The 13,719-nt window shown below is 53.2% G+C and overlaps 1 protein-coding gene across 2 annotated transcripts in view; it reads right to left on the bottom strand.

The window, feature by feature from the left end:
* Window positions 1–13,719, bottom strand: part of GTF2E1 (general transcription factor IIE subunit 1) — a 28,430-nt gene that overhangs the window by 2,576 nt on the left and 12,135 nt on the right. For both annotated transcript variants that reach the window (XM_075334848.1, XM_075334847.1), the window contains exons 3-4: window positions 13,301–13,502; window positions 5,713–5,948 (exon numbers count right to left, since the gene is read on the bottom strand). In XM_075334848.1, coding sequence (XP_075190963.1) covers window positions 5,713–5,948; window positions 13,301–13,502 — 438 coding nt within the window. The remainder of the gene's footprint in view (window positions 1–5,712; window positions 5,949–13,300; window positions 13,503–13,719) is intronic.

Here is a 13,719-nt window from a genome sequence, read left to right as displayed (position 1 = left end):
CGTCCGCCGAAGCGTAGGTATGCACTTGATAGTGTTTGGTAAAAGTGTGCAGACTCGACCAGGTAGTCGCCTGGCACACCTGCTGAGCCGTAGCCTGGTGTCGTAATGCCTAGGACGCACCCACGGCTCTGGTAGACTGGGCCTTCAGCCCTGAGGGAACCGGAAGCCGAGCAGAACGGTAGGCTTCAAGAATTGGTTCCTTGATCCACCGAGCTAGGGTGGATTTGGAAGCCTGCGACCCTTTGCGCTTACCAGCGACAAGGACAAAGAGTGCATCCGAGCGGCGCAGGGGCGCCGTGCGGGAAATGTAGATCCTGAGCGCTCTCACGAGATCCAACAATGCAAATCCTTTTCACATTGATGAACTGGATGAGGACACAAAGAAGGTAAGGAGATATCCTGATTAAGATGAAACGGGGATACCACCTTAGGGAGAAACTCCGGAATAGGTCGCAAGACCACCTTGTCCTGGTGAATCACCAGGAAGGGAGATTTACATGACAGCGCTGCTAGCTCGGACACTCTCCGGAGAGACGTGACCGCTACTAGAAAGGCCACTTTCTGTGAAAGGCGAGAAAGGGAAACATCCCTCATAGGCTCGAAAGGCGGCTTCTGGAGAGCAATTAGAACCCTGTTCAGATCCCAGGGCTCTAACGGCCGCTTGTAAGGAGGGACGATATGACAGACCCCTTGCAGGAACGTGCGTACCTGAGGAAGTCGTGCTAGGCGCTTCTGAAAAAATACAGATAGCGCTGAGACTTGCCCCTTGAGGGAGCTGAGCGACAAACCTTTTTCCAACCCGGATTGCAGGAAGGAAAGAAAAGTAGGCAAACTAAATGGCCAGGGAGAGACTCCCTGAGCAGAGCACCAAGACAAGAATATTTTCCACGTCCTGTGGTATATCTTGGTGGAGGTAGGTTTTCTGGCCTGTCTCATGGTGGCAATGACCTCTTGAGACAATCCTGAACCCGCTAGGATCCAGGACTCAATGGCCACACAGTCAGGTTCAGGGCCGCAGAATTCTGATGGAAAAATGGCCCTTGAGACAGCAAGTCTGGTCGGTCTGGTAGTGCCCACGGTTGGCCTACCGCGAGGTGCCACAGATCCGGGTACCACGACCTCCTTGGCCAGTCTGGTGCGACGAGGATGGCGCGGCGGCAGTCGGACCTGATCTTGCGCAGCACTCTGGGCAACAGAGCCAGAGGTGGAAACACATAAGGAAGCCGGAACTGCGACCAATCTTGAACTAAGGCGTCTGCCGCCAGAGCTCGGTGATCGTGAGACCATGCCATGAAAACTGGGACCTTGTTGTTGTGCCGAGACGCCATTAGGTGGACGTCCGGCATCCCCCAGCGGCGACAGATCTCTTGAAACACGTCCGGGTGAAGAGACCATTCCCCTGCGTCCATACCCTGGCGACTGAGGAAGTCTGCTTCCCAGTTATCCACGCCTGGGATGTGAACTGCGGATATGGTGGAAGCCGTGTCTTCCACCACGTCAGAATCCGCCGGACTTCCTGGAAGGCTTGCCGACTGCGAATTCCTCCTTGGTGGTTGATGTATGCCACCGCTGTGGAGTTGTCCGACTGAATACGGATCTGCTTGCCTTCCAGCCACTGCTGGAAGGCTTGTAGAAGCAAGATACAGTGCTCTGATCTCCAGAACGTTGATCTGAAGAGTGGACTCTTGCTGAGTCCACATACCTTGAGCCCTGTGGTGGAGAAAGACTGCTCCCCACCCTGACAGATTCGCATCTGTCGTCACTACCGCCCAGGAGGGGGGTAGGAACGACTTTCCCTTTCGACAATGAGGTGGGAAGAAGTCACCATCGAAGAGAATCCTTGGCCGCCTGAGAGAGAGAGACGTTGCTGTCGAGGGACCTCGACCTCCCGTCCCATTGGCGGAGAATGTCCCATTGTAGTGGACGCAGATGAAACTGCGCGAAAGGGAGTGCCCCTATTGCTGCCACCATCTTCCCTAGGAAGTGCATGAGGCGTCTCAAGGGGTGTGACTGACCGTAAAGGAGAGATTGCACCCCTGTCTGCAATGAACGCTATTTGACAAGCGGAAGCTTCACTACCGCTGAGAGAGTATGAAACCCCATGCCAAGATATGTTATCGACTGGGTCGGGGTTAGATTCGACTTGGAAAAGTTGATGATCCCCCCGAAACCCTGGAGGGTCTCCAGCGCCACGTTCAGGCTGTGTTGGCATGTCTCTTGAGAAGGCGCCTCGACCAGCAGATCGTCTAAGTAAGGGATCACGGAGTGTCCCTGAGAGTGTAGGACTGCAACTACAGCTGCCATGACCTTGGTGAAGACCCGTGGGGCTGTCGCCAGACCAAAAGGCAGGGCTACGAACTGAAGGTGTTCGTCTCCTATAACGAAGCGTAGAAAACGCTGGTGCTCTGGAGCAATCGGTACGTGGAGATAAGCATCCTTGCTGTCTATCGATGCTAGGAAATCTCCTTGAGACATTGCGGCGATGACGGATCGGATGGATTCCATCCGGAACCGTCTGGTTCCCACGTGGTTGTTGAGAAGCATTAGGTCCCGAACGGGACGGAAAGACCCGTCCTTTTTTGGTACCACAAACAAATTGGAGTAAAAACCGTGACCTTGCTCTTGAAGAGGAACAGGGATCACTACTCCTTCCGCCCTTAGAGTGCACACCGCCTGCAGCAGAGCATCGGCTCGGTCGGGAGGCGGAGACGTTCTGAAGAATCGAGGTGGAGGACGAGAACTGAACTCTATCCTGTACCCGTGAGACAGAATGTCTCGCACCCAACGGTCTTGGACCTGTGGCAGCCAAATGTCGCCAAAGCGGGAGAGCCTGCCACCGACCGAGGATGCGGAGGGAGGAGACCGGAAGTCATGAGGAAGCCGCCTTGGTAGCGGGTCTTCCGGCTGTCTTTTTTGGGCGTGACTGAGCCCGCCAAGAATCTGAACTCCTCTGATCCTTTTGAGTCCTTTTGGACGAGGATAATTGGGACCTGCCCGAACCTCGAAAGGACCGAAACCCCGACTGTCCCATCCTCTGTTGGGGTTTGTCTTGTCTGGGCTGAGGTAAGGATGAATCCTTACCCTTGGACTGTTTTATGATTTCATCCAAGCGCTCACCAAACAGCCGGTCACCAGAAAATGGCAAACTGGTTAAACATTTTTTGGAAGCAGAATCTGCCTTCCATTCCCTTAACCACAAGGCTCTGCGTAAAACCACGGAGTAGGCAGATGCCACTGCCGTACGGCCCGTAGAGTCCAGGACAGCATTAATCGCGTAAGACGCAAATGCAGACATTTGAGAGGTTAAGGGTGCCACCTGCGGAACAGATGTACGTGTGACCGTGTCAATCTGTGCAAGACCAGCTGAAATAGCTTGGAGTGCCCATACGGCTGCGAATGCTGGAGCAAACGACGCGCCGATAGCTTCATAGATGGATTTCAACCAGAGCTCCATCTGTCTGTCAGTGGCATCTTTAAGTGCAGCCCCATCTTCCACTGCAACTATGGATCTAGCCGCAAGCCTGGAGATTGGGGGATCCACCTTGGGACACCGGGTCCAGCTCTTGACCACGTCAGGGGGAAAGGGATAACGTGTATCCTTAATACGATTGGAGAACGCTTATCTGGATAAGCGTGGTGTTTCTGGACTGCCTCTCTAAAGACAGAATGGTCCAGAAAAATACTTAATTTCCGCTTGGGAAATCTGAAATGGAATTTCTCCTGTGAAGCTGACTCCTCCACTTGAGGAGCTGGGGGAGAAATATCCAACATTTTATTGATGGACGCGATAAGATTGTTCACTATGGCGTCCCCATCCGGGGTATCTCGGGATCAGAATCCTGATCAGCTACCTCCGCCTCATCATACAGAGAGTCCTCCTGCTGAGAGCCTGACCAGTGATATGATGTAGGGGGCCGCTCATAGCGAGCTCTCTTAGGCTGTCTGGGACTGTCGTCCGTGTCAGAGCCGTCACCCTGGAATGCATGGGACACCTCCGGAGCTGTTCCAAATGAGGGGGACCAGGGGACAGTGATTCAACCGTGCCCATGGTCTGCGTTACTGGTCTAGACTGCAAAGTTTCTAGGATTTTAGTCATAGTCACGGATAATCTATCAGCAAAGCTGCAAACTCTGTCCCCGTCACCTGGCCAGTATTCACAGGTGGTTCTCCCTGGGTCACCTCTAGCAGAGGCCCCGGCCGAACAAGTGCCACAGGGGCTGAGCACTGCACACAATGGGGGTCAGTGGAACCTGCCGGTAGAGTAGCCCCACATGCGGTACAGGCAGCATAGAAAGCCTGTGCCTTGGCACCCTTGGTTTTGCGGACGACATGCTGTTGTCTCAGAGCAATCTAAGAGGGTATATAGTGAAGAATTACCAGCGCCAGTACAGTGCAATGTATAGCATAAAAATACAAATGAACACTGCAGCACAAGTGGGGTAGGCACCAGAGGTGTCGCTTACCGCCCGCTGAAAGCGGGTGTGTGGTCGCTAGAATCCCGTGCCTGGGTCTCCCATAACTTGTCTCCCCTTTCCAGCTCAAACAGCACGTCAGGAATGGCTGCCGGCGTTCAGTGAAGAGGGGCGGACCGTGGGCGTGCCTCAGACGAAGAGCGGGAAACCAGCGTCTCACTGTGTTCAGTGTGAGGGCTGGAGTATGTAAAGTAAACTCCAGCCCTCGGCGCTGACGTTCTGCACAGCGTCCCGCCCCCACTCTGACTGGCAGGCCTGGGGGCGGGAACGAAGCGAACTAGGCCGGAAAAAGCCGGGGACTGTAGTAGTAAGCGCGGCCGTCAAATATGCACGGCGAGCGCGGAAGTCCCCGGCGAACCACAAGTCCCAGCCGCGCCGCAGTTAAAACTGACAGCAGCGGCCGGCGCGACCGTTTCCAAACCATTAACTCCTTCAGCTAGCTGAAGATAGTGTGGCACACGCGCACAGCGCTATTGTCCCGGGCGCACTAACACACCCAGCAATGCTGGTGTGTGTGTGCGCGATTTGCACGGGGACACAGAGTACCTTAATGTAGCAGGGCCATGTCCCTGACAATACTCAGCTCCATGTCCAGCAGATCCCAGGGGCTGTGGATGGAGCACGGCCTCAGTGCCTGGAGACCGGTAAAATCCCACTTCACCCAGAGCCCTAAGGGGGATGGGGAAGGATGCAGCATGTGGGCTCCAGCCTCCGTACCCGCAATGGGTACCTCAACCTTAACAAACACCGCTGACAAAGAGTGGGGTGAGAAGGGAGCATGCTGGGGGCCCTGTTATGGGCCCTCTTTTCTTCCATCCGACATAGTCAGCAGCTGCTGCTAACTAAACAGTGGAGCTATGCGTGGATGTCTGACCTCCTTCGCACAAAGCTTGAAAACTGAGGCACCTGTGATCCAACGGGGGGTGTATAGCCAGAAGGGGAGGGGCCTTACACTTTTAAGTGTAATGCTTTGTGTGGCCTCCGGAGGCAGTAGCTATACACCCAATTGTCTGGGTCTCCCAATTAGGAGCGACAAAGAAATCTCCATTTAAGTCCGCAGGTGCCCCCAACAGGAGCTGATTTGGGGTGATCTCAGCCCCCCGATCCATCAGCGGGGTACCGCAGCGTATACGTGATAACAGCTTCTGAGTGGAATACCCCTTTAAGACTGAGGGAGACCCTGAGATGAGGGACCCTTGCCGCAGTTGGGTGCCCGGCGCTCCCCTCCCCCACCGCTCACCATCTTTGGCGTCGCTGGATTCGCTGTAGGTGCCGCCCTGCACGGTGCTCTCCCGCAGCCAGATGGGCCTCTCCTTGGCGGGTTTGCCCTCGGTGGCGGCTCTCTGCAGGTCCTCCTGCTCCTCCATGCTGATCACCACGTCCTGCGTGTACAGATCCTCATACGACGGACCCTTGGTCCAGGCCTCCTTATGAGGACCGGAGGCTCCATCCCTCGAGGCCGCCGCCTTGTCCTTGCTGCAACACACAAAGAGACACGATGATATAGACCGGAGCCGTCAGCGGAGGCCACCATAGACTCCGGGAAAGATGGAGTCTCCGGGGGATGAGACAATTACCGCGCCCTCCGCCTGCACAATACAGAGAACCGCCGCTCCACGCGCAGCAATCACCGCCGCTCCACGCGCAGCAATCACCGCCGCTCCACGCGCAGCAATCACCGCCGCTCCACGCGCAGCAATCACCGCCGCTCCACGCCCAGCAATCACCGCCGCTCCACGCCCAGCAATCACCGCCGCTCCACGCCCAGCAATCACCGCCGCTCCACGCCCAGCAATCACCGCCGCTCCACGCACAGCAATCACCGCCGCTCCACGCACAGCAATCACCGCCGCTCCACGCACAGCAATCACAGGCGCTCCACGCACAGCAATCACAGGCGCTCCACGCACAGCAATCACCGCCGCTCCACGCACAGCAATCACCGCCGCTCCACGCACAGCAATCACCGCCGCTCCACGCACAGCAATCACCGCCGCTCCACGCACAGCAATCACAGGCGCTCCACGCACAGCAATCACAGGCGCTCCACGCACAGCAATCACAGGCGCTCCACGCACAGCAATCACAGGCGCTCCACGCACAGCAATCACCGCCGCTCCACACCACTCCATGCACAGCAATCACAGGTGCTCCACGCACAGCAATCACCGCCACTCCACGCACAGCAATCACCGCCGCTCCACGCACAGAATCACCGCCGCTCCACGCACAGCAATCACCGCCGCTCCACGCACAGCAATCACAGGCGCTCCACGCACAGCAATCACCGCCGCTCCACGCACAGCAATCACAGGCGCTCCACGCACAGCAATCACAGGCGCTCCACGCACAGCAATCACAGGCGCTCCACGCACAGCAATCACCGCCGCTCCACGCACAGCAATCACCGCCGCTCCACGCACAGCAATCACAGGCGCTCCACGCACAGCAATCACAGACGCTCCACGCACAGCAATCACAGGCGCTCCACGCACAGCAATCACAGGCGCTCCACGCACAGCAATCACAGGCGCTCCACGCACAGCAATCACAGGCGCTCCACGCACAGCAATCACAGGCGCTCCACGCACAGCAATCACAGGCGCTCCACGCACAGCAATCACAGGCGCTCCACGCACAGCAATCACCGCCGCTCCACGCACAGCAATCACCGCCGCTCCACGCACAGCAATCACAGGCGCTCCACGCACAGCAATCACCGCCGCTCCACGCACAGCAATCACCGCCGCTCCACGCACAGCAATCACAGACGCTCCACGCACAGCAATCACAGACGCTCCACGCACAGCAATCACCGCCGCTCCACGCACAGCAATCACCGCCGCTCCACGCACAGCAATCACCGCCGCTCCACGCACAGCAATCACAGGCGCTCCACGCACAGCAATCACCGCCGCTCCACGCACAGCAATCACCGCCGCTCCACGCACAGCAATCACCGCCGCTCCACGCACAGCAATCACCGCCGCTCCACGCACAGCAATCACCGCCGCTCCACGCACAGCAATCACAGACGCTCCACGCACAGCAATCACAGACGCTCCACGCACAGCAATCACAGGCGTGCCGCTAAGTGCAAAGTTTTTAGGATCTGACAGCTTTTGGAGCAACAGATGAGAGAGGAAGAGAATAAAGGAAGGAAGAGAAAAAACAGCGAAGAGGAGGAGGAAGACAGAAACCGAGCAAAGCACAGACATAAAGAAACACAAGACACACAACACACCGACACAGGAAAAATGACACTCCACAGCTGCACTCACTATTCTGCTGGTGCAGTCACTATGTATATACATTACTGATCCTGAGTTACCTCCTGTATTATACTCCAGAGCTGCACTCACTATTCTGCTGGTGCAGTCACTGTGTACATACATTACATTACTGATCCTGAGTTACCTCCTGTATTATCCTCCAGAGCTGCACTCACTATTCTGCTGGTGCAGTCACTGTGTACATACATTACATTACTGATCCTGAGTTACCTCCTATATTATACTCCAGAGCTGCACTCACTATTCTGCTGGTGCAGTCACTGTGTACATACATTACTGATCCTGAGTTACCTCCTGTATTATACTCCAGAGCTGCACTCACTATTCTGCTGGTGCAGTCACTGTGTACATACATTACATTACTGATCCTGAGTTACCTCCTGTATTATCCTCCAGAGCTGCACTCACTATTCTGCTGGTGCAGTCACTGTGTACATACATTACATTACTGATCCTGAGTTACCTCCTGTATTATCCTCCAGAGCTGCACTCACTATTCTGCTGGTGCAGTCACTGTGTACATACATTACATTACTGATCCTGAGTTACCTCCTATATTATACTCCAGAGCTGCACTCACTATTCTGCTGGTGCAGTCACTGTGTACATACATTACTGATCCTGAGTTACCTCCTGTATTATACTCCAGAGCTGCACTCACTATTCTGCTGGTGCAGTCACTGTGTACATACATTACATTACTGATCCTGAGTTACCTCCTGTATTATACTCCCGAGCTGCACTCACTATTCTGCTGGTGCAGTCACTGTGTACATACATTACTGATCCTGAGTTACCTCCTGTATTATACTCCAGAGCTGCACTCACTATTCTGCTGGTGCAGTCACTGTGTACATACATTACTGATCCTGAGTTACCCCCTGTATTATACTCCAGAGCTGCACTCACTATTCTGCTGGTGCAGTCACTGTGTACATACATTACATTACTGATCCTGAGTTACCTCCTATATTATACTCCAGAGCTGCACTCACTATTCTGCTGGTGCAGTCACTGTGTACATACATTACATTACTGATCCTGAGTTACCTCCTGTATTATACTCCAGAGCTGCACTCACTATTCTGCTGGTGCAGTCACTGTGTACATACATTACATTACTGATCCTGAGTTACCTCCTATATTATACTCCAGAGCTGCACTCACTATTCTGCTGGTGCAGTCACTGTGTACATACATTACATTACTGATCCTGAGTTACCTCCTATATTATACTCCAGAGCTGCACTCACTATTCTGCTGGTGCAGTCACTGTGTACATACATTACATTACTGATCCTGAGTTACCTCCTGTATTATACTCCAGAGCTGCACTCACTATTCTGCTGGTGCAGTCACTGTGTACATACATTACATTACTGATCCTGAGTTACCTCCTATATTATACTCCAGAGCTGCACTCACTATTCTGCTGGTGCAGTCACTGTGTACATACATTACATTACTGATCCTGAGTTACCTCCTGTATTATACCCCAGAGCTGCACTCACTATTCTGCTAGTGCAGTCACTGTGTACACACATTACATTACTGATCCTGAGTTACCTCCTGTATTATACTCCAGAGCTGCACTCACTATTCTGCTGGTGCAGTCACTGTGTACATACATTACATTACTGATCCTGAGTTACCTCCTATATTATACTCCAGAGCTGCACTCACTATTCTGCTGGTGCAGTCACTGTGTACATACATTACTGATCCTGAGTTACCTCCTGTATTATACTCCAGAGCTGCACTCACTATTCTGCTGGTGCAGTCACTGTGTACATACATTACTGATCCTGAGTTACCTCCTATATTATACTCCAGAGCTGCACTCACTATTCTGCTGGTGCAGTCACTGTGTACATACATTACATTACTGATCCTGAGTTACCTCCTGTATTATACTCCAGAGCTGCACTCACTATTCTGCTGGTGCAGTCACTGTGTATGTGGCACCCCTGAGTTTGCGATCACCACAGAGGTACTGCACGTCAGTCAGAGGTGTGGTGCCCCATCCTGGGTAGGAAAGAGGCCATCTATCGGTTCACGCACCAAAAAACCTGCAGACCCCCAATTATTCGGTCACACATTAGATCGGGGCCGGGGCCATTAATGCTGCGACCAGTAACCTGGTGATGGCTCTGTCTCTAGAACCATGCAGGGGGTGGAGCTTAGTGGCTGAGGTGTCTGAGGTAAAAGGGGCGGAGCTAAGTTTTGAAAATTGGTGGTTTGCAGTCAGTCAGAGGGAGGAGACGGACGAGGGGTGAGGGCCCCGGGGTCCTGCTCTGCTCTGAGGAGATGGAGGAAAGGATCCCAGGGACTTAGCGGAAGTGTCAGACCCCCCTAGAGTCACGTTTCCACAGACAGGAGCTCAAAGTGGAGGGATTTGGTCGCAAACGGGGTCCCGGTCCCTAGATTAGGACGATACTTCAGGACTTCCTAGTAACACCGGAGGCCGGGGGCTGTACACAGCATGGGCCACAAGCAGCACAAGAATCCACTGGAAGGGGGCCACAGGGGACCAGGGAGCCCGGCAGGGAGAAGTCCCCACGAAGGTCCCCGGAGGGAGCCCGGCAGGCACAAGTCCCCACGAAGGTCCCCGGAGGGAGCCCGGCAGGCACAAGTCCCCACGAAGGTCCCCGGAGGGAGCCCAGCAGGCACAAGTCCCCACGAAGGTCCCCGGAGGGAGCCCGGCAGGCACAAGTCCCCACGAAGGTCCCCGGAGGGAGCCCGGCAGGCACAAGTCCCCACGAAGGTCCCCGGAGGGAGCCCGGCAGGCACAAGTCCCCACGAAGGTCCCCGGAGGGAGCCCGGCAGGCACAAGTCCCCACGAAGGTCCCCGGAGGGAGCCCGGCAGGCAGAAGTCCCTACGAAGGTCCCCGGAGGGAGCCCGGCAGGCACAAGTCCCCATTACAGGTCTGCGGTCCCTGGCTCAGGGCACTGTGTGTGGAGGCGCAGGACCGGAGGGTGAAAGTCAGCGCAGACAGACGGCCAGGAAAGGCAAACACAAGGGAGAACCGGTGCTGGCCTCGGACTTACTCGGGCTCGGTGGTTGCCCATCACCAGGGATCCCAGCACACCTTGGTGGACTAATCTGGCTGATAACAGAGAACCAGTACAGTGAGTAAATGACTTATTGCAAAGCACCATTTTTCCTGCGTCACAACCTGCTCTCATAGACTTTTCATATTATCAATGGTGATCTCAGGCCTCACTCCAATGTGGGGAGTAAAACACCTCAGCTGCGCCCTCAGCAGCGGCTCCCAGCCACAAAACCACAGGTGGCGTCACCAACTTTAATAATCTCTAAAAATACAACTACCATCATCATCCTCCTTTATTTATTAAAAGACACCGCCAGGGTCACAGAGCCAGGCCCCGCCACCGCTGACTTCCCCAGACTAGTCCGGCCCGGTTCTGAGTCCCCCGGCCCTGGGGCGGGCAGGTCATTTACATACATTACTGATCCTGAGTTACCTCCTGTATTATACTCCAGAGCTGTGCTCACTATTCTGCTGGTGCAGTCACTGTGTACATACATTACTGATCCTGAGTTACCTCCTGTATTATACTCCAGAGCTGCACTCACTATTCTGCTGGTGCAGTCACTGTGTACATACAATACATCACTGATCCTGAGTTACCTCCTGTATTATACTCCAGAGCTGTGCTCACTATTCTGCTGGTGCAGTCACTGTGTACATACATTACATTACTGATCCTGAATTACCTCCTGTATTATACTCCAGAGCTGTGCTCACTATTCTGCTGGTGCAGTCACTGTGTTCATACATTACATTACTGATCCTGAATTACCTCCTGTATTATACTCGAGAGCTGTGCTCACTATTCTGCTGGTGCAGTCACTGTGTACATACATTACATTACTGATCCTGAATTACCTCCTGTATTATACTCCAGAGCTGTGCTCACTATTCTGCTGGTGCAGTCACTGTGTTCATACATTACATTACTGATCCTGAATTACCTCCTGTATTATACTCCAGAGCTGTGCTCACTATTCTGCTGGTGCAGTCACTGTGTACATACATTACATTACTGATCCTGAGTTACCTCCTGTATTATACTCCAGAGCTGCACTCACTATTCTGCTGGTGCAGTCACTGTGTTCATACATTACATTACTGATCCTGAGTTACCTCCTGTATTATACTCCAGAGCTGCACTCACTATTCTGCTGGTGCAGTCACTGTGTTCATACATTACATTACTGATCCTGAGTTACCTCCTGTATTATACTCCAGAGCTGCACTCACTATTCTGCTGGTGCAGTCACTGTGTACATACATTACATTACTGATCCTGAGTTACCTCCTGTATTATACTCCAGAGCTGTGCTCACTATTCTGCTGGTGCAGTCACTGTGCACATACATTACATTACTGATCCTGAGTTACCTCCTGTATTATACTCCAGAGCTGCACTCACTATTCTGCTGGTGCAGTCACTGTGTACATACATTACATTACTGATCCTGAGTTACCTCCTGTATTATACTCCAGAGCTGTGCTCACTATTCTGCTGGTGCAGTCACTGTGCACATACATTACATTACTGATCCGGAGTTACCTCCTGTATTATACTCCAGAGCTGCACTCACTATTCTGCTAGTGCAGTCACTGTGTACATACATTACTGATCCTGAGTTACCTCCTGTATTATACTCCAGAGCTGCACTCACTATTCTGCTGGTGCAGTCACTGTGTACATACATTACATTACTGATCCTGAGTTACCTCCTGTATTATACTCCAGAGCTGCACTCACTATTCTGCTGGTGCAGTCACTGTGTACATACATCACTGATCCTGAGTTACCTCCTGTATTATACTCCAGAGCTGCACTCACTATTCTGCTGGTGCAGTCACTGTGTACATACATTGCTGATCCTGAGTTACCTCCTGTATTATACTCCAGAGCTGCACTCACTATTCTGCTGGTGCAGTCACTGTGTACATACATTACTGATCCTGAGTTACCTCCTGTATTATACTCCAGAGCTGCACTCACTATTCTGCTGGTGCAGTCACTGTGTACATACATTACTGATCCTGAGTTACCTCCTGGATTATACTCCAGAGCTGCACTCACTATTCTGCTGGTGCAGTCACTGTGTACATACATTACTGATCCTGAGTTACCTCCTGTATTATACTCCAGAGCTGCACTCACTATTCTGCTGGTGCAGTCACTGTGTACATACATTACTGATCCTGAGTTACCTCCTGTATTATACTCCAGAGCTGCACTCACTATTCTGCTGGTGCAGTCACTGTGTACATACATTACTGATCCTGAGTTACCTCCTGTATTATACTCCAGAGCTGCACTCACTATTCTGCTGGTGCAGTCACTATGTACATACATTACATTACTGATCCTGAGTTACCTCCTGCACTATACTCCAGAGCTGCGCTCTCGGTTATCAGCTGTCACAGACAGACAATACACAGCATACATGACGGGATATAACGTGTTGCTGTGCAGCGTCTGAGGCTCCGGCACCTTTGTCGGAGGGATGGGATCTCGGTGGGCTCTGGCTCCAGGATCTCGTAGGCCAGGTTGATATCTTCGGTCTGTCGGAGCAGGGCATAGATTGGTTCTATCTGATCATTGAATCGGGCGACCAGGGTGCGGGCGTCCTTCTTGGGCATCGCAGACTCGTCCTCCTCCACCTCAGTCTGGCAGAACGTGCAGCGGAAAGTACCTGAAATACAAGGACACAGTCAGGGAGTCTCACCGCGGACAGAGTGCAGGGTACAGGCGGCTCCGGGGAAAGATCTGCCCGGAATAATGAGATCTATACACCAGAGCCTGCCTGTATCACACTCCAGAGCTGCAATCACATTCTGCAGCCTGATCGCTTCAAAGCTTGAAAAGGGTCTGCACAAAGCTGGTCCTGGTGAGAAGAATTCAGCTGCTGT

This window comes from Anomaloglossus baeobatrachus, chromosome 2 (genome assembly GCF_048569485.1).
Source record: "Anomaloglossus baeobatrachus isolate aAnoBae1 chromosome 2, aAnoBae1.hap1, whole genome shotgun sequence".
Classification (NCBI taxonomy): Eukaryota; Metazoa; Chordata; class Amphibia; order Anura; family Aromobatidae; genus Anomaloglossus; species Anomaloglossus baeobatrachus.
The sequence above is the reverse complement of the archived record's forward strand: the minus strand, read 5'-3'. Positions and strand labels throughout refer to the sequence as shown.